We start from the raw sequence: 20,866 nt of genomic DNA on the forward strand, positions 1-20,866 counted from the left end.
GTCTGAATTAGTCGCGAACTTTGCGCGCTTCGGGAAGGATGCAGGGAGCGGCGAGGGAGAGAGATATTTTCTATTTCTTCAATCGTCACATTAAAAGTTCTCCGCGCGATAATTTCCAGCGGCGCACGACAGCGCCGGTAACTTAGGAACTCCGGCGCGGAGGTACGCGCGAACGCCAAACTGCTAGTAAAAGACATTCTACGACTTTATGGAAGCTCCCTTACGATCGCCTAGACATTTTCTTCCTTTTAATTAATCCATAAATACGCGCTGCAGAAATGCGGTAAATCGCCGCTGCTGCGCGCGTCGACGATCTCGCTTGAGCGTAACCGGCCGACGATCGTGCGACGATCGTCAGTGGTTTAACCACCAGCCGTGCGCTCGCATCGATCGCATTTTTGCGTGCGTGCGTGCGTGCGTGCGTGCGCGCGCGCGCGCGCGCGCACGTCAAATAGTCGCTTGAACAAGCACGGCACGGATTATCCGGCAGGAAAATAAACGGATAATGCCGCGCGCGCGGAATTGCCCGCGATTACCCCCGAAATCACGCGCCATTCCACGTGGTGTTCCACGTGGCTCCGCGAAACTCGTGGGCGAATCAGCGACGGTGAAACGCCGACCTCTCCATCGGACTTTGTCACTCGCGAACAATTCCGTCCGCCTCGGCGCGAAAGACGCCGACACCGAGTCCGGCTGAGACGATTCTCTTCACCGCTCTTCCGAATGACATTGTTTCGCGACCGAGCGCAACTGGCGTCTCCGATTGCGCTCGGGTCATCAATTTCGAGACAAGTGCGCTTCGCTCGAGCCGATCTCGGCTCGGCTCGGCTCGGCTCGCTCTCCGTTTAACGACTTCCTACATCGCGCGCGCGCGCGCTGCCACATGACGACTCACATTTCATGCGTTGCGGTGCGTGCTGTTTCCTTCGGGGCATCTGCGTCCTTCGGGGATGCTCGATTATCCGTACGACCTCCAGTTCTCCTGGCTGCCCTGGCTGCGCGCGATATCGCTTGGTCCCCAACCACAGTCAGGCGGTCCGGAGCACCGGAAGTATCCCTCCGACTACCTCCCTCCGGGATAACCACCTGCGATAGTCCGCCGCCTCTTGCGTTGCACACTTGCGCTCCACCCAACCCAACCAGCACGTGTCCAAGCGACGATCACTACCTCATCGTGGTCGCCGACGAGCCGCTGGTCGTCGCGAGCGGCGCGATCCTGGAGATCGTCATGATCCTATGCGAGACTCGCCTCGTACGGCGCACCTGTGCACCCCCCTGTGTGCTTGTGCTCGCTCGCTCGCGCGCGCGCGCGCGCACGCACGCACGCGAGATGGACGCGACGAGACAAATCGGCGGAGGCGGAGAGCAGGCGGCCTCGTGCGTGCTGGAGACGCAAAGTTGTTGTCACTGTCGCCAAGTCATTTGCAGTCGCGCGCCGCCATTTCGGTGCCAAGCAGTGTCGATGACTCGTCACTCCGCGTCACAGCGCGCTCACGGCTGCGCCGTATGAATACAAATGTCGACTATCGTCCACTACATCCTCCTCCGTGAGGACTAGCGTCAACTGACAATCTCGATACACTGAAATCGCGCGCGATTATCGCGATTATTCGACTCGGCGGAGCGAGCTACTCCGAAGCGAGGACCATCTCAACAATCTGTGTGCACCAACCCTTGGCTTTTCTCTCTCTCTCTCTCTCTCTCTTCCCCTCTCTCTCCTTCTCTCTCACCACTTCTCTCTGCAAGCAATCATCAGTGTCACTCGTCACTTTGCCAACCGATCGCCGATCACACCGTAACGCGACGCGCTCGTCAATGACCGCTGTCGGGATCGCGCCGGCGATTATTCCGCGGCTGGATCTCGGGCAGATCCTGAGAATCGCGCGATAACCTCTTGCGGCAACGTGTGTGCTGTGTATCCGCGACAACGTGTCGCGTCCACTCGAGACGCGCACGGTGCGTATGTGAGTACCAAAAGATTTCAAGCTGAGAAGATAGAGAAAGAGAGGAGAGAAAGAGAGAGAGAGAGAGAGAGAGAGAGAAATGATAGAAAGACAGACGGACAGGTGGAAAGAGAGAGAGAGAGAGAAAGAGAGAGGGGGGGAAGAGATAGAAAGGTGGGAGAAGGAGAAAGAAAAAAAAGTAGATAATCGGATACAAGACGATAATAGAACAAGCGAGATAAAACCACATGCGATAGATAAAGAGCGAGAAAATGCGGTAACAGAGAGTGAACGGACGAAAGAGAAGAAAGAGACGCGCGGGAGAAAAACAACAGGAAAAAAAAAAAGAAAGAGAAAGAAAGAGAAAGACAATATATGAAAGAGAGAGAGAGCGAGGGAGGGAGAGAGAGAGAGAGAGAGAGAAAGATCCAGAGCGCAGCAAGCGGAAAAGAAGCGGGGAGGAGGTGGAGGTGGAGGCTACCGTCGTTCGTGGATCGCGAAATCGAGCGGGCGGCGGTCCAGCGCTGACTGACTACGGACTGGCGTCGCGGCGGCAGGCCGTGTGGTGGGGGGACCCCAGGAGTAGTAGTAGTCCTCTTTCCCTCCCCCTCCTCCTCCTCCACCCCCTCCCGCTCCACCTCCTCGTCCTCCTCCACTATCTATACCTCCTCCAACTCCTCCGCCGCCCGTTCTCGTTTCCTCGCTCGCCTGCTCTTCCTTGCTGGCCTCACTCGCGCTCGCTCGACCTCTCTCCTTCCCGCTTTCCGTCGCCCTCGTTCTTTCTCTCCTCCGCGGCCGCGATCGCGTCCGCGGCGCGCGATCCGCGAACGAGGCAACCGGCGGGGCCGCGGAGGCCGCGGTAAGGAAGGTGGGAGAAGAGTGCGGGAAGGAAGGAATCGACGGTGGGACATCCACCGGGGTGAAGTGTACCGGAGTGAATGAGCGAAACCGACGCGACACGACGCGACACGACGCGACGCGACGCGACGCGATGCGATGCGACGCGACGCGACGCGACGCGACGCGACGCGGCGTGGCGCGGCGCGGCGCGAGGGGCTCGCCGCGCCGGCGGCGGCGCAAAAGCCAGCCACTCTCGTCTGCGGATGCACCAGACGCTGGCGGATGTGCTGCCCGCTGCAACGTGGCCGTGACGTGGCACCCACGCGCGTCCACCGCACGCGGGGAATCCCGCGAAATTGCCGGCTGCCGCGCTCCTTCCGCGGCAGCCTCGCGGACTGGACGAAATTTCTCAGGCCGAAAGTATGCGCGCGCGAGAGGAAGCCGCTGGAGGAAGGATCCGTTCGCACGGCGAAAAAAGCCCGTCGAGACAGAAGCCGCGTGACCGTAGAAGCGCTCGCGCGCACGAGGGGAGGTCGAAAAAGGGGGCGGGGCTCTCGACTATATCGGCCCGCGCGAGGGAGGTGCACGGGGAGACGTCGTTTCAGCTCTCGGTAATTCCCGATTGCCGCCGCTAGAGGCGCTGTTGCGCAATGAACTACGGTACTACGGCGACGCGAAGGCAAGCCGAGGATCTCTCGCCGTTCTCGCTGATTAAACCGTATCCGAGGCGCCGCTGATTGAGGTGAGTACCCGATCGACATTGTCCCTCAGCGGCCTGATACCGCGAGCCCCGAGCTGACTCTGGCGAGTGCCGTCGTCGAGCGTAATCTCAATATTTCGAAACCTAACCTAACTTAACCTCAAAAACGCACAATACCTACACACAGAGGCTAGCTGCGTCCGGTGGAGAAGGTAGCTCCGCCGTAACAACGCTCTACTTAACTTTAGTGCAGTGATCAGCTAATGTTGCACTAATATTGGCAAATGTGAATGTCCTTTCGTCCGGTCCGCTAAAAATACACTTAGTAAATGCATACTGCGTCGCGCAGAGTGTAGGCAAATGTAATCTAAAGGAGGAAAAACATTCGGCGCAAGCTTGCGGCTATTAGTAGCACAATGCTGAGCTAACTTGGCATCGCCTTCCGCTGGATGCACAATCCATGTGCTTGCTAAATGTTCTTAGAAATTATAATCTCCGATAATGCTATAATATTTTAAGACGCGTGTAACCTACTTTGCGTTATCTCGTGAATCCTCGTAACTTATACAACACCAGTGAGAGCAATTTTCAAAAACGACACTGTTTGGAGTTTGCGAAACCTCCACTCTTATCGATTCCAATAAATCTGATGAACTGATGAACATCGTACATGCTCATGTGCAAAGTAGCATTTATCGCGTATGAAAAAGGTCGCGAGAGTAACACGTCAACTTCCAAGAGTCGATCATATTCCTATGTCATATTCGCACGAGAAACATCTTCCTGAGGCAACTCTTGCTAAACCTTTTTACCGTCCCGTCATATCTGAGCTATCTTCTTGCCCCTTTTAGCCGAGTCCTGCTCAAAGCCGAAAAATCCCTGCGAAAATATTTCCAGAAATAATCCAGCATTCAGGGCTGCCCCTTTCTCTCTCTCTCTCTCTCTCTCTCTCTCTCTCTCTCTCTCTCTCTCTCTCTCTCTCTCTCTCTCTCTCTCTCTCTCTCTCTCACTCTTGCTGTCTCTGTCTCTCCCTCGACTCCGTTTAGCACGTTTTGGCGGGCACCGCTGGAGGAGCTGGCAATGCCGGCGAAACCGGCAACGCTGCGGGGCAAACTGCACTGACGTATCCAACTGGCGTGCAGTCTCCGCCCACGGGCGGAGCCCGCATGATCTATAGCGTCATAGAACATCCCTGCCGTCGTGGTAGGAACCAAACGGCGACGCCCACGGTGCGGAACGTGCGCGCTGCACCCCCGCCGCCGCCGTCGCCGTAGCCGCCACCACCGGGGGCCGAGGATGTTTATGCTCCTGCCGCCGTGTCTCTATCTAGTCGTGGCCCTGGCGCTGCGCTGTTTCTCTCCTGTCGTCGTCGTCGTCGTCGTCCAACGACGACGACGACGACGACGACGACGACGACGACGCCACTACTGGCTACCGTCGGTATACGTTCCCGGCTTATCCTTCGCTCCTTCCACTCGGCGCGCGTTCATTACCGCTAAACATTCCTGTCAATTAAAAGTGCACCGACGCCCGATTCACCGGCGGTCGTCTGTCGTACCGGCGAGCCGAGCTCGCCCCGCGGATCGGATATTAACGAGGCTGGCCGTGGCTTTTTGCTTCTCTTTCCTTTTTGTTTAATTTTTCTCTTTCTGGCGCACGCGCGCGCTTCCTGCTGGATTCCCGAGCAGAAGGGCATAGTCGTACTTATGGGCTTTTCGTTAGCGCGCGCATGCAGATGTACCTTGGTTTACGATTATGGCGCTGGCTCTCATTTTCGCGTAGCGCTGCGAAGGGATGCAGCGTCCTCCCGCAATGCAACGGTCCTTTTTCGGTGCGCGTGTTGGCGAACACGTCGAGAGAGATATGTAATGTTGCTACGCTGTTTCGTATTGAAACTTAAACGAGGTGCTTTATTAATGATTTTGCTTTATTATTCATAATGTGTAACGCTGTCAGTATGAACCGAGTATTTCCATATCCGGACATTCGAGCAGTATCTGTGTAAAGTCACAGGTACTAGCCGGGTATCCAAACTCGTGTGGATACACAGCTATTTACTAAAAAGGGATCTTTTTCTTCAACAGAATCGTGCGTTGTTCTTTTGCATAAATATCTTCCTTGTCGGTTCGTGTGTGAAAGTTCAGAAAGAAATTCAGATGAGAAAGTGTGGCCAAGTCTCATCACCAGCACTTATTCGAGTTGGGTGTTTTTGACAGCCCATTAGGCCCAGACCATAGACGTTCGCGGCACGACTTTATTGTGAACTTTGTTGTGTCCAGGCATACATTGCTTATTGAAAAGCTAGTTTTTTTATTCCAACGTCGTCAGTGTTGTTTTCATTCACTTGATGTAAATGAGAAATTTTACTCGCTCGCAACTTTTGTTGGTTTCCCTTTATTTATCGGTTTCAACAGTAAGTGGCACTGATTATGATTGCTACCGCCTGCATAAATCACAAACAACGAGCGAAAATTATTCGTAAAGCTTCGCGTGAGTTTCCTTATTATGAATAACTATTATTATAAAATGCTTGGTGTGTAATGACGCGTTTTTTATTGAAATATTTACTCTTCCATCCGTCCCACGATTATTTGCCTATACACTTGTTTTTCTTTTCTTTTTCTCTTTTCTTTTAATACAGGGTGTTGTACTAATCTTTAGTTTTTAATCGAAAGATCAGGTCGTCGAGATAACCTGAACCTGAACCTGAACCTAAACCTGAACAAAGATAGAAATATTTTGTACGCGAGGCAGCCAAACAAACGTGAGATTTTATAAAGAGCTCGCTACTTCGGCAATGGTAGCGTTATTTTTGCAACGAGGTCGAAGGAGTCATATCGCATCAAGCCAATTCGACGTCGGCGACGTTCGCGGCGCGACGTTTACGAGATCGTTTATTAGCCGATGCTACCATCGGGCGACTTGGCTGCAGACTGAATCCGCCAGCCCCTTCCAGGACTCGCGTCTCAGCTAAGATCCATGCCGTATATGATCGTGAAACTTGACCAAATATCGGCAGAGTTCGCGACGCGAGACAAACAAAGCAGTAGCCAGAGATAATAAATATCGCGGCATAAATCGACCAAATGTAAGAACTTTTACTCGCTCGCTCACGAGAATTTTCTAACGGCGGATCAACGCGCGCCTGTCGGATCGGCTAATAAATGACCGAGGCGAGTCCGATACTATTCTTATATGAGCGCTGCTGCGATATCGTTGAAAAATGTCTCGTTCGCAAAATGACGAAACGGGTCAAGTTTAAGTGTAAACATTTCTTATTATTCTTTTCCGAATTTACATTCTCTCCAAATCTTTTCACGGAGAACCTTTAAAAATCACATTCTATTAATATGCATATTGGTGAAAGTACTTCAAACGATTTCAGATAAATAACGGAATGGACTTCCACACCAACAGACAAATTTAATGTCAAAAAGATTTAAAGAACGTTGATAACATTACGCTACTTTTCCCGCACACTGTAGACACTTATTTGTCACCATTAAAATGTGTAAAAAAATGTCGCAGTTTTTGCCTCAAATTAAAAGATGGAGCAACTACATTGCAGTGGCTCAAGTTTAGTTAGGTTAGGATAAATATTCATTTCTTACCGCATAAATACACGTGCATGAGAGATTAATCTGGGGAAATGTATAATATTAATTGGCAACAAATATATATTGGCATGAAACTTATGGCAATTTGGGGTGGGTCTTCTTCGAAAGTTTATCCCGTTTCTCTTGCGCATTCTGCTTATCATATCGAGTAAAATTTAGATACACTTTTACACGCACGCGACGAATACATGTCAGATTCGTCGTTCAGCGTGTCTGTAAATTTTTCTGAAAAACGCAAGACGCACGCGTATGAAATTCATTCGAACTCAAAACAAGTAGGATCACGCTCTCACTCTTTGCGAAAACACTCTTTGCGGCTTAATATGAGCCGAGAGAGAAGCGCGGGATGTCTAAGGCGTCCCGCACAAATGTCGCGGGCGCACTCGAGTTTCCGGCGCTGCGCGAACTTGTGTATCGCGACACGACGTAAGATTCACTCGCGATGCTGCATTCGTATTCGTATGCTGAAAGAGGTGAAAGGCTAGCCGAGTGTGCCGACAACAACGTCCGCTCGCCGAGGAAAGTACGTATCTCGCAGTCACCTTAGATTCATGAAATAAATTCCTCGATAAATCATTAACTTGTATGTTTGACGGCTCTCATAACTTGGCGATAACTTTCCTCCGCGCGGGAGGTTCCGTCCAGGCTAATATTTCTTCCGACGTCTTACCAACGGCAAACTTTACCCGGCCAGTGCAACTCGGAGCATTGTACACTCTGGTCACTACGGGTCAAAAAAACAATACGACCGCGTTCTGCCGGAGACAACGGCTAATGTCGCGCGATCATGCGTGTTTTATTCGCCCGGGGGCCGCCCTGCGCCGATGGATTTTGTTTGTCGCGGCGAACAAGATCCATCGGCGCCGTCAGGAGCGCCGTGTCTGTCTGCCTGCGAAATCTTTCATGTCAATTATCCTCGGCCGAGAGATCCTCGCGCGATTGCAGCCTGCGTACTCGACAGCCGAGCCGGTCGAAAAACGGTCTCACGCGCGCCTACGACACCCCAGCCGCGTCTGGCTCCCCCCGTTGACCGCGGGGGTTCCTTTTACGAGCGCCGCCGCCGACGTAGCCGGAGGCACTAAACTCGCAAATATTTCGAAAGGCGTCCCGTTATGCAACGACAATGTGGGTCACTGCACAAGTCCGCCGTGCGCGGCTTCCGTGTACGTGCGTGCGTGCGTGTGTGTGTGTGTGTGTGTGTGTGTGTGTGTGTGTGTGTAGCCCTGCGGGAGCCGAAATAAGCGCAACTCGTAAAATAAAGCACCGCTCCCCCTGCCGGAGTTATCCGCTGTCGCGGGTCGATCTTACGATATCGCGCGACGATCCTCCTAGATCTCAAGGCCGCGCGCGCTCGACGAAACTCGCGAACGCGCGAGGAGCCGGCTGGCTGTCGATCGGCGCCGTCAGTCTGTCGGACGACGATACTCCCGATAATCCCGATGCCTGGGGAGATACGGAACAACGTTCACGTTCGCTATGTAACAGCGAGACTCGATCTGTCAACCGCTCTCGCGACTCCTCGCCAAAAGTGCCTGGCGGATCGCTCGCTCTTAGCCGCGCTGCAAGGCCTCGCCGCGGCTACTGCCGCGATCAGATTTTTTCCTGCTGCAAAGCGACGCTACAAAAAATACAGCGGAACATGCGGCAAATATTCTAATTCACCCGCGGCTTCGCTCGCAATGATAATTTTTCGAGCGGGCTCTCGGTCGCGTGGAAAAAGGAGGGCAAAAAAATCCGCGCGGGCAAGTTGCGAGCGTGCATTGCCCATGGCGGGATTTATATACAGCGAGCGCCGCGTGGCTCTTTTGTATTAAACGCTTTTCTATATCGCATTAAATCTCCGGCTGATTTGTTAAAGAGGAAAAAATGGCACGCGGAAAAAAAAAAGCGTAGCGCAACGGCGCAATAAGAACCGTCTAGCGAATAGCAAACGACCGTTTCGCGTGGGCGTAGATGATCGCGCGCGGCAAGGCCGTGCGAGTGTGCGTCCCCGCGCGCGCGCGCGCGCGCGTGTCGATGTGCGTAATCGCGCATAACGCTCTACGGTGAACGTACAGCTCGCGTGTACACGCTTGAAAATAGATCTACTATCGACATTTCGCTTCTCGCGGCCATAAATTCGGCGGGAAAAATCGCGTATACCAAATAGTTTACAGACGTCGATCGCTGCCGGTTAAATACTCGGCGCTCGCGTGCCGAATTGAATTGCATCTGCGCGCGCGAGTTACAGGCTTTTACATTTATTTTTCCATCGCGCCTCTCGCAAATACCTACCCCTCGGCCCTCGCCCGCCGGACCGTCCTATTTTTCTCGCGGCTGTCAAAAGGTACCGCGCGCGCGCGCGCGTTGCGTCCTTCCCGCCAGCCGTTGCTTTCCGCCGCGCGACTAAACGCCGCGCGACAGGCAAATTTCTTGCCAATCGCCGCGTCCAATTGGACGAGACGCTTTCGGCCAAGACCGATGGATTCTTCCCCTTCGGGCGCGACGTGTCGCGAAGAAAGCGCCGCGGCGATATCCTCTCTTCCCCCCCCTTCCCTCCCTCGCACCAATACCCCATCCTCCTCCCTTTTTTTTTCTCTCTGAATTCCTCCCCTCTTTCCCCGAGACCCCCATGAATTATCCCGCACTCGCTGTTCCAGCGACGAAAAGAAAGTCGGTGAGCGCAGGAGGGCGAAGAGAATAGAGAAAGGTTTCGTCTCGGGCTCGAGAGGAAGAGGGGCGCGCGAGTGTGGGATGGGATGAGGAGAGGTCGCATTTCCAACAAAGTAACCTTCGCGTAGTCTCGAAAATAGCTCGAGCGGCCGATCGAGCCGGGCGATTAGAATACCTACGGGTACCGGATGGGAAGATTGACCGGGCCGGGGGCGGCCTGTTTGAAAATAATTGCCGCGATCTTTCGACGTGGAGAAGTCGCAGACGAGCCCCCCCACGGGGGCTCCATTCGTTACCGAGTCGCCTTTTTTTAGCCCGCTGCCCCCGAAGTTCGTCTATTACGTTCGACCTTTAGGGATATCCGCGAGTAAGCGATGCGCCTCGTACGTGAAACCACGAGCCTCGGCGGAGGGAGGGAAGGGGACGGGCGGGACGTGACAGCTGCAAATTATACTTTCGCGCGGTAAAGTGTGTCCTTACGGCGGACATTCGATCGCAGGCGCGAGTCGCGCGGCTCGCCGTCGTTTTCTCGATCTGCGAGGTGCGAAACGGTCCACGCTCTCGCGCTGGATTCTCGCTTATATTTATTCATCGTTCCATACGTCTTTTGTATTTTATCTTGTATTTCGCCGCCTCTCTACTACGCCGTCCCTCCCGACACCGGCATACTTTCGTCGGCGTTAAAAAGTTCCAGTTGCAACGGACTCCCCGCAATCCGGGCCCGTGCGCGACGTGATACAATTTTTCATAGTGATGCGAGCGATAATATTGTGAAGTTGGCGAGTGTAGCCAAGTACCAGAAACGCGAGGGGACACCGCTGGTGCGGATGGAAGACGTTAATTTATCTCTCCACTTTTGCAAGGAACATTATCGCACTGTAATTCGTTCACGGCCGTCGACATTCTCTTAACGCAATTAATCCTGCTACTTGTACAAAGCGCACGCGCGCGCGTGCACACACACACACACACACACACACACACACACACACACACACACACACACGTACGCGAGAGAGTGTTTTCATATCAAAGAGAAATTATTTCGCACCGCTTAATTATGATATCAAAGTGGCTTTAAACGACATATGAGAGCTCGTTTACGCGGCAAAGAAAAGATAAACTTTATTTAATTACTGCTTTATCAATCGTCTCTTCAGCTGGAAACAGCGAGCGATAACCGGAAACATTGTGTGCAATTCAATATGTAAAGCCTCCTATCTGTGCATATATATGTATATGTGCGCGTGTGTGTATGCACGCACTTACAGCGACATCACGACTTTCTAAAATCCAAAACCGTCTCGACGTACAATGCGTTTCACGTTGTGCTTGTCACATGTCACGTCATTTCCGATCATCGAGCGGATCCAACTGCTGATTAACCAACAGACAATGCTCGATTTAAATGAATGTAAGCTCGCATGTCTCGAAACTGGCTCGGTCCTACTTCTTGTCGCGCTCTCTCTCTCTCTCTCTCTCTCTCTCTCTCCCTCTCTCTCTCTCTCTCTCTCTCTCTCTCTCTCTCTCTCTCTCGGTCTGTATGTCGCGACGCATTTCAGTGAGACAAAGACCGTTCGGGTTCGGTTGAAACAGAGTCGCCTTTCCTCGCGCTGCACGCTTCTCCCTTTCAGCTCGCGCCGTTATAAATAAGCGTTACGCGCTCGTTAGACGGAATAAAAGTTTTACGACTCGATCGAAGAGTCGTTCCCCGATTGCGAGGGTGGTCCAGATCGCTCGCTTCATTTTTTCCGCGAGGGTCGCGCGGCCAGAGAGTCTAGCCGTTGTTACCCCGCAACGTTCATCGCAGCCGGGTGGCTCAGCAAAGTCCTTCGGGCCGAGCCTTTTTCTCTGTTTCTTAAATAACGTCGCGGACGTCGTACGTCGTTGATTCGCGAGATGTTCCGAGCCCGAGGATTTTTCACTCGCGACCTAACCTCGTCCTGCCGATGATTACTCAACGATCTATCGACGAATCTCCCCGCGCGTTCGCGCCTCGCTGACGTCGCTCGGTGGTTCGCGGGGAGCAGAATAAGGGAGTTGTCGCGGGGACGGCCGGAGCGAGGGGGTGCAGGGGATACTCTCGCCCTCACGCGGCCGTTCCTTTCTTTCGCGGAGCTCCTATGAATAATCGTGCACTTTGCGGAGAAAGTTCCGGCCACGCAAGAAGTTAGTTCCGACTACGGAGCGAAGTTACTGACCGCGTTACATCTTTTTAACTTAAAATCTGGTATCCTTCGCGGCGCGGAGGGGGGGACAGGCAGGGTTCAGGGTAGCGGAGATAACCACATTAGATCCGTCGGCAAAAGTCGCGACGCGACCTCGGATGTCGGACGTCCCTAAACGGACGCCTCTCCGCTTCGCTCGCGAGCGTCACAGAAGGTCTGCGCCTTTTCTTCTTCGCCCATCCGGGCGAGGAAACACCAGCGGCCGGTTGTCGCCGAAGAGCGAGCGTAGATCCACTCCCCGGGCGAAGCGGAGATCCCGCGGCGAAAGACTCGACAGAGCGAAAGACGAAAACGCGCTCTCTCGGGCCGGATTCGTAGAGTCCTCGCTACGGCGCGCGTTCGGACAGAAAGGATTCCTCGCAGGATGGAGACAGCAGGTCAGACGTTGAGTGCTAGCCTGGCATACAGCGCCAGCATTCGTAGAAGGTTCGTTGCAGGGTGCGCGTTAGCTAGCGAGGGGCGAAGAGGCAGAGCCGGCGCGAGGGGGCGGCCGGGGGGAGGAGGAGGTGACGGGGGACGGCAGTTGTCGGCAGTAGGGCGAAGGAAGAGGCGGAGGAGCGCCGAGAGAGAAGCCGAGGTCCGTCGGTATCGATCGGGCGTCTGCGGTAGATTGACACGTGTCATGGCCGCCTCTCCCGGTGGCGGAGAGAACGAAAGGAAGGAAAGCGAGAGAAGGACGCCGGCCGCCGTGAGAAGCCGCGGGATAAGAGAGAGGAAGCGAGAAGGAGCGGTAGTGGCGGCGGCGGCGGCGGCGGCGGCGGCAGCGACGTGGCGGCGGGTGGCGCGGCGCGGCGCGGCGCGGCGTCGAAGGTGGAGGAGAACGACGCGGGGGCCGCCGAGTGGGTGGCTGGCTGGACGGGTGGCGGGAGGGGGACCGAGGGAAAAGGACATTAAGGTGCGTAATAGCCAGCGGGGCGAGCGCGCACCGCCGCGGCATCGATTAGACAGAGGCTCCCTCATCCCATTGCTAGAATGCAGCCCACCCCGTCCTGCTCCACCACCCCTCCTCCTACTCCTCCGCCACCTTCAGCCACCCACTTGCCCACCATCCGCCTCCCCCTACACAGGAGTCCCCACGACCACCCACCTCCACCTACTCCGTCGAACTGGAGAGCCCCCGAGTACGTGCTCTACATACACACTTGCGCGCTTATGTCAGTTCCTGTCCTGCTGCCGGCGCTGCCACTGCCGCCGCCGCCGCCGCCGCCGCCGCCGCCGCCGCCGCTGCCGTTGCGAAGAGGAGAGAGAGAGAGAGAGAGAGAGAGAGAGAGAGAGAGAGAGAGAGAGAGAGAGGGAGAGAGAGAGTGAGGGAGAGCGGCGGCAGCGGAGGGTGAGAGAACGCGACGGACTCTCGGGGAGAAAAAGAGACAGCGGCTACGGCGGGGGGAGGAAGGGAGGGATGGCTTCGGCCACCTCTCTACCTATCCCGTGGCACCTACACACTCGCCACCGGGGACACCAACGTCTAACGTCGTTATAAACATTAACGGAGCGGCTCAATATTCCCCGGACCTTGCATCCCCCTGCGTCTACCTCCGGTCCATCTCCCTTCTCGCCGCCGAGCACCACCTCTCCCTCCTCTTGGCCCCGCCGCCTACTGGACGCTCGCATGCGGCGAGCTCTCACCTTGCTACGGTTTCCGGGTCCTTCGTTGACCCTACGAAGGGTTACTTAGTTGTTGTAGGTATGCCTCCGACTGGCCCAAGTCGAGAGGGTGCATTCGCCGCTTCTTAGAGCGAGATATCGAGTGCTACCTGCTGTGCGGCGCCGGCTTTCGAGCGTTGCTCATTCGACCGACAATGCGACTCTTTGTTCGCGGATCGTCTGTACTTCTGAAGATCGCCTTGAGAATCCGGGGATTCGAGTAGCCGTGACTATAGCCGCGATACGACGTTTGCCATTTGTACCTTGACCGACTACGTCACTTGACGCCACGTGGCGTTTTCGGTGCTTGAATAAAAAGTTTCCTCTTTAACGAGGAATCAATACGCCACGGAGCGCGGCCTTGTTGCACGCACGACGAATCGTCAAAGTCGCGCGGCAACGCGGAAACGCGGAAACGCACGAGAGGAGCACGAGTCAGCCGGATATTTGCCGATGAGAGAGCTGTTACGCAAGAATCCAGACTAGACTGTCGTTGAGCGAGGCTATATATCTGTGCCACGTTGTGATCGAGTGTAGACCGAAGAGCGCGATAAGCCCGACAAATTCGGACACTCCGGGAGGAATCCATTTTCGCGTGTTATTCACTAATCAAATTCCGCGTCTAATGACGGAAGGCCGACGCGCGGTGTGCGGAATAAATGGCTCGCCGGAAATCGTAATTGGAGATGGAGAGATAGAGATAACGAATGCCGCGCCGTTCTTCTTACAAATACAAACAAGTCGGGCAGAATTACGTTAGGGAGATTCGGTCGATTTCATGCGATCACTCGGCGGAGGATCTCACAGTTCCTGAAGCGGGAAGAGGAGAGCGATGAAAAGGAGGTTAAGAGAGTCTGCGGGAATAGAGTAGTGGCCGCTTACGGCTTCGGATCGAGATCGTCTAATTTCGTTCGACGAGTCCCGAAAGGATCCTTCTCTCCGTCTCGTCTCTCTCCTCTCCTCCTTCGTCTTCTACTTTAGCCGGGCTTCGCTTTCGGTGACGCTCGGGGTCGTGCGAGCCCGCCGTCGCGCCGCGCGCCCGCGTCCGAGGGATCGCGCTGATTATTGTTAATTATAGCGGGCATTAAGAGTGAGAGAGGGCTGATCGAGATGATCGGGACCCTCGATCACTCTGCTCAGATTAGCGATGGTGATCGAAAGCGCGATAGATACTGCGCGTCACCGCCCGCACAGTGCTAAATAAATTTTCTGTGTAAACCGTAGCTAAAACACGAGACCCTCTCACTCTCCCTCTCTCATTATCCTGCGAAACAATTAATCCTTTGCAACGGAGCGACACTTGCGTTCACGTCACGTGTATTGATCCGCGTCGAAATAAGAATCCTCGAGAACGGAGGGCAAGTTGTTCGCGAATTGTTCGTGAAAAGGTTTTTCAACGCGTTTAATTAAACGTCACCTCTGCATGTGTTAATCTCGCAAGCTTCACGTTCGTGATACACACCGCAAGCGACAGTGGGAGGGAGAGAGAAAGCGAGAGAATTCGTCACATTTATGACGCTCAACAAGTTATCTCTCTCGCCTTATCCCCTTCCCCTCCCTTCCTCTCTCTCTCTCTCTCTCTCTCTCTCTCTCTCCCCCTCCCTCTGTTTCTACCTTGGCGATCAAACCGTAAGATCACTTTGCGAAAGTTATTTCGCGCTTACGCGAGCCTCGTTGGTAGCAGGTGCGCATCCTTTTTCCGCACTGCGACCGGTAATTAGGGATTAGTCATCGACGATCCTCGATCAACGACGACAACGAGCGGATAGCTAGAAACGTCGCGCGATACGTCAACCATGGATATCATATTGACATATCGGTGTCTCGGCGATGTTCACGAGCGTCGGCCAATTAACGGCCGTCCTTGTTTTTTCGGCAAACACTCGTAAATCTCGACGAATCTGCCCCGTCCGATTTTTCTACCCTCCGATAGCCGCGGCGATACTCGCGGCCGTCGGTCGCCTTATTAGCGCCGTACGCGTGTTGTGTACGTGACACGACGGATTTACGCGGAATCGTTTGGATCGTAATCCTCCGTCGTGCTGATCGCGTCTCTCATCAAGACCTGTTTATTCCCACTCGGCTGAGCCGGATGCTTGGATTTGCGGCTGGTGCCGGGATTTCGTCTCGTCGCGTGTAATTAACGCGACTGTACATGTCTTGGAAAAAAAAAAAAAAAAAAAAAAAGATCCCAATCGACTGACGAATCTTCAGTGATCTCGGTCGGAAGAATGCAAATAGATGCGATCAAAGTCCCTTTCTCAACGAATCTTCCATTTTGACGATATTACGACCGGAGACAATATTACAAGAATTTACACATTTCCCTTTTATCCCTCGTCTTTTTCTTTCGAGAAAAGCCGGCCCTGAATTCCCCAAGAAATCTACCGTTAAATAGAACGGGGTTGAGAACACCCTGTGTGCATTATCTCCTACCCGGGACGCGTAGGAGATACGAAGATACCTTGAATCGGCAAGGAAATTCATTATCGAATATGACGGCCGCCGGCGCGCAGTAAGACCGCAATATACGCCGTCTTACTTTATCAGTCTCGCTTACACCGCTCGATATCGCGAGGACAAATTACAAAAAATTCACACGGCGCTTTTTCGCTCGTCAGCTCGAGCTGTGTATTCACCGGGGCAACAGCAAAATAATCCACGAAGGGCTCTCTCCCTCGTTCGGTCGCTCGCTTCGGTTATGTCGCTGATACGCGTGATACGCGATAGCCGATCAAGAGCGGTTAACCCGGGCGCTAAGTTGGTTACGCTGTAACGGAAACATTTTTGCAACTTCTCGACTATACGCAAATCGAATTTCAGTCACGTCAAAGGTACACTAGAACGACGAGGACGAGGACGAGACCGGGGAGGGGGGATATTAGCCGATCGGCGGGGCAGCGACGGCGGCGGCGGGGGATGACACCGACGAGCGTGTTTCGGAGCCGGATGGAAATTTCATTCGGTAGTTTTCTCCGCTTAATAAGACGAGAGACGGAGCCACGAGGTCGCTGCCGGTTCGCAGACTTCGGAAAGGGGAAACAGAAAGGGCGCAACAAGGGCGGGGGTGATGCGGAGAGGACGCGCACGGGCTGCCGGCGGAAAGGAGGAGGACGGAAAGGGGAGCGGGAGGGCGCGGAGGGGGATCGACGAGGGCTGCAGAGGGGCGGCCAGGACTGGGAGGCGAAGTGTCGTCGTCCGAATAACGGCCAAGCGGCATCGACCGATCTTCCTGCCCCCGGCCCGCACGAAGCGTCAACTTGTTTCCCTTCTGCCGCGCGAATATCGGACCTTCAATTTGCCCACTGCGGTCCCCGCTAACGCGATTGTCCTCAGCGAGCTGTCCATGACGCGGTTGTTGCGTGACGCGTGATCGGGGTATGACGGCTAAACGGCTTCCGAATTCGCTCCGCGGCGATGCTCTCGAAAGCGCGAATGAATTCTCTCTCTCTCTCTCTCTCTCTCTCTCTCTTCATGGCCGGCGCGACTCGGCGGAATAATAACAACCGAGAGACATTTCTCTCGCTCTCGTACGGACACGAGTACGATAAATATGCGATAATGCGAGTTTCGATATTCAACAGCGCTCGCGGAGACTCGCAATGCTCGCAGTTTTGAGCAACAGATTGCAGCATTGATCTCCGCGAAAAATGACGAATTTACACGTGAACACGTATGCGCTACTGATAACGTTGCTGAGAAACTGTATCGTCTCACTCACCGCATTAGCCGCTGCCGTTGCCTGTCCGCCGACGTCGTGCAGCTCGATGAAATCCGCCGCAGCGCCTCAGACGGAACTTTGCTCCGTCCAATCTCTTCAGGATCCAGTCGTCGAAGCGTTCGGTTCCACACGTCGAGTACGCTTCGCTCGCTTTATCGACGCACTCGCGACGCGACCACTTATTTAAACGAATATCTAACGTGCTGTAACTGTAACGCACGGCTTTAATAAATATATCTGCGACACTGATCGAAAGGGCGATGGATTTTGGTAAACTACTATTCTCGGCGATAATGGAAGCCGCGCGATCACGAGCGAAATAATCGAAAATAATGCGCGGAATAATGGATGAACTTCCGAAAACCATCTCATACTCTATTGCCGTGAATTTTGGTGAAAATACTTCAAATAATCTTGAATAAACGCTCAAATAAATGGATTTTCACCGACAAAGTTTTATGTTTAATAAAACGTTTAAATAACGTTATATATAAATCGCGCTGATAATATTACACTACTTTCCCAGATGAGCCTACGTACTCCGTCGATGTATTTGCTTAACTGATACCTTGGGTTGCCTAATTGTCCGCATTAATATTTTTAATTAAAAGAGATCAAGCATATTCAATTAAAAGATTACGTTAATTAATTAAAGAATAAAGCTACATTGCATTAAAAGATAAAATTATATTGCAGTGGCATAGATAGATTCGGTTAGGTTAGGTTAAGTTAGGTCAAGAACAAATATTCACCTGTCATCATATAAATAAACATCATCACACGCTGCATCTTCCAAATGTGGAAAAGCAATGCTAACAGCGATACGTAATGTTACTCGAATATTTTTGGCATTAAATTTGTAGCATTTAATAAAAGCGTGAGTGGTTTGCGAAAGTTCACCCGAAATAATAAGCTTAGATGCATGTCGCGTGTTGCGAAATTCAACGAAACCCATATTTATCCGCGAGGCGTAATCGCAATGCGAATTTTGCCACTTTCAGATCTAGAACAAAAAAAGAAAACAATTCTACCCTTAGCTTCAGATTTGCGACTTGGCCAACGGCTTGGATTAAACATAACCTAATCTGCAACTAACTGACTGATGAATAGAGGGAAACGGTTAACTCCTCGCGATCGTAATTCTCGTCAATCAATTCTCGTCTTGAGAAGCGTACGTCAGAAGAAAACGGCGTTCTGTCGAACGAAATCTAGCTTGTCAAGCGTAAAGTGGAGGAGTACAGAGAGTTTGCGAACTTACTTTCGAGTCGATCTTGCCCGAGCCGGACGGACCGCTCCGCGATGCAGTCCGTAGCAATCGTAGCATCCGCCGAAATCTTCAAGCTGTCTTCGAGATGTGACCGCGTATTCTCGGATCTGAAACAGAAACGTCAGTCTTCTTCATCGATCGTGACTAAATCGCATGACAAATATAATTAGTTGCAAGAAACGACGTTGCTCGACGTCGCGTCGAGTCTCGAGAATCGGGCGAAAAAATTAGGTTAGATCCCGCGCGCATATTTTAGATCCGATAATCTCTCGATAGACCCTTAATTACTTGTCGAATATAAACATACCGCTAATGCTCCAATTCCAAAATGCTGATCGCACGTAAGAGGTGTTCAGTAGGTCTCACGATTGTCCGAAGCGACTCGAAATGATCGAGAAGATCGAGCGCCGCAAAATAACGCCTTTGCGTCTCCGCGACGCCATTACCGCGGCCGTGACGTGTGACTAACTTCACTACGCATATATATATATGTGTGTGTGTGTGTGTTCGGAAACGCACTAAGCACAAAGTTTGAACGAAAGGTTATTCGTACGCGCGTTTTTTGTACGCCCGAATGTGCGTTTTTTGATTGTATAATGTTCGTTACATTATGCCGTTGATATTGCAAACTACTTTCGAGGATTCGATCCTCTAGTGCGAATTTAGACAGCATTCGTTGTACGAATATTTCACGATATCGCACAGCTACCGATTTCACGGAGGTCATCGATGACGAGTAATTGTAACACGGGAACAGAACAAGTGAAAAAATCTGCACTTTAGATGACTTGTCGCTCGACAAGCGAATTCAATGATTTCTCTCAACTTGAGAGTAGACCGCGCGATCGCCGCTCTCTTTTCATCTTAGCCGTCTTTTTCAGCGACGCCTGAAATCGACCTGAATGGAGACCTTCGAGGACGACGATGACACGCACTTCTGCATCAAGTGTAACCTGACGATACACGGCCTCGATAATTACGTACGGCATCGTCAGTCGGGCTGTCGTCCACCCGACGACAAGAACGACACCGTCCACGAGTCGCCGTCGACGCCGACGACGGTGTCCTATCCCGAGATTCTAAACGCCGACGCGTTCTTCAACTCGCTGGAGTTGCAGAGCAGCAAGTCGAACCCGCGGCGGGCGCCGAGTCCGTTGGACAACGTTGGCAGAAAGTATAAGAAAGGCGAGCGGAAGAAGAAGAGCCAGAAGAGCGTGCAGGTGGTGGACGCCGACGAGGCTGGCGCCAAGGACAAACTCCACAGCATGTTACCCGCCGTCAGCGACCTGGACGACCCGGTTCACCTGTGCATCCAGTCGCTAGTGTTCCCCGACATCGCCTCGACGATCTCGTTGACCGGCAAGACCCCTGCGACCGTTACGCAGGGCAAACTGACGCAATCGATGTCACAAGCCGGCTCGAACATGGACGCCGCGAACTTCCCGATCAAGCACGAGCCGGAAACGTCGCTGGAGATTCTAATGACCGACACGAAGCAGACCGAACGGAAGAGGCAGGAGAATCCCCAGCGAATAGAGTCCGATCACCAGACCTGGCTGGAAGACCCGATCCTCGCCGACCTTATCTTGGGAAACAGCGAGAACAAGGAGCTGACTAGATACGACTTCGAGTACCAGCAGGACGACGACTCGGAGGACGACATGCTGGACGACGACTCGGCGGGGGAGGACGACTCTTACTCGGACTCCGACGACGGCGAAAATCGGGAGCGTCCATCGCGAGCTCACACCGGCGGCAAGCGGAAGCCTGAGCTCGGCGATTTGCCGCAGGACATGCCGCATATGCATGAGGAGGACGTGGATCCTGAGGACGACCATCAGGAACATCCCCCGCCGACGTATACCGGCGGAAAATGGAAGCCCGCGGAGACGTCGCAGGTAGGAAGGAAATTTCCTTCAACATCGAAATTAACGGAATGGAGTTCGCGGATCATCATCAAGCGCCTTACGTGACGCTCTTCAGCGTCACGCAAGGCGGGAAATTACGAGTGCAAGGATTAGAGAGAGTACACTTGTGTGCCCGCCGAAAATTCGTGTTTTCGGCTTTCGCTGGCTGGACGTTGTCGTTTTTCTGCTGCGCGTCAACTTTTTAATGAACCCCCCTTTCGATTTCCGCCACAGCTTGCTTATTTCGCGCGGTTTCTTTCTTCTTTACTTTTCCCGAGGGAGTAAGTAAATAAATTAATAAATGAAGTAACGCGCGGCATTACTCACACGCCACGATTTCGCACGGG

The 20,866-nt window shown here is 53.2% G+C and overlaps 1 protein-coding gene across 1 annotated transcript in view; it reads left to right on the plus strand.

The window, feature by feature from the left end:
- Nucleotides 1–3,353: 3,353 nt before the first annotated feature.
- The window catches only part of LOC105192017 (zinc finger protein 585A), a 48,611-nt gene continuing 31,098 nt past the window's right edge, over nucleotides 3,354–20,866 (plus strand). Inside the window, exons 1-2 of the mRNA XM_025307457.1 lie at nucleotides 3,354–3,525; nucleotides 19,494–20,510. Coding sequence (XP_025163242.1) covers nucleotides 19,515–20,510 — 996 coding nt within the window. The 5' untranslated portion in view covers nucleotides 3,354–3,525; nucleotides 19,494–19,514. The remainder of the gene's footprint in view (nucleotides 3,526–19,493; nucleotides 20,511–20,866) is intronic.

This window comes from Harpegnathos saltator, unplaced genomic scaffold, assembly GCF_003227715.2.
Source record: "Harpegnathos saltator strain DR-91 unplaced genomic scaffold, Hsal_v8.6 scaffold87, whole genome shotgun sequence".
NCBI lineage: Eukaryota > Metazoa > Arthropoda > Insecta > Hymenoptera > Formicidae > Harpegnathos > Harpegnathos saltator.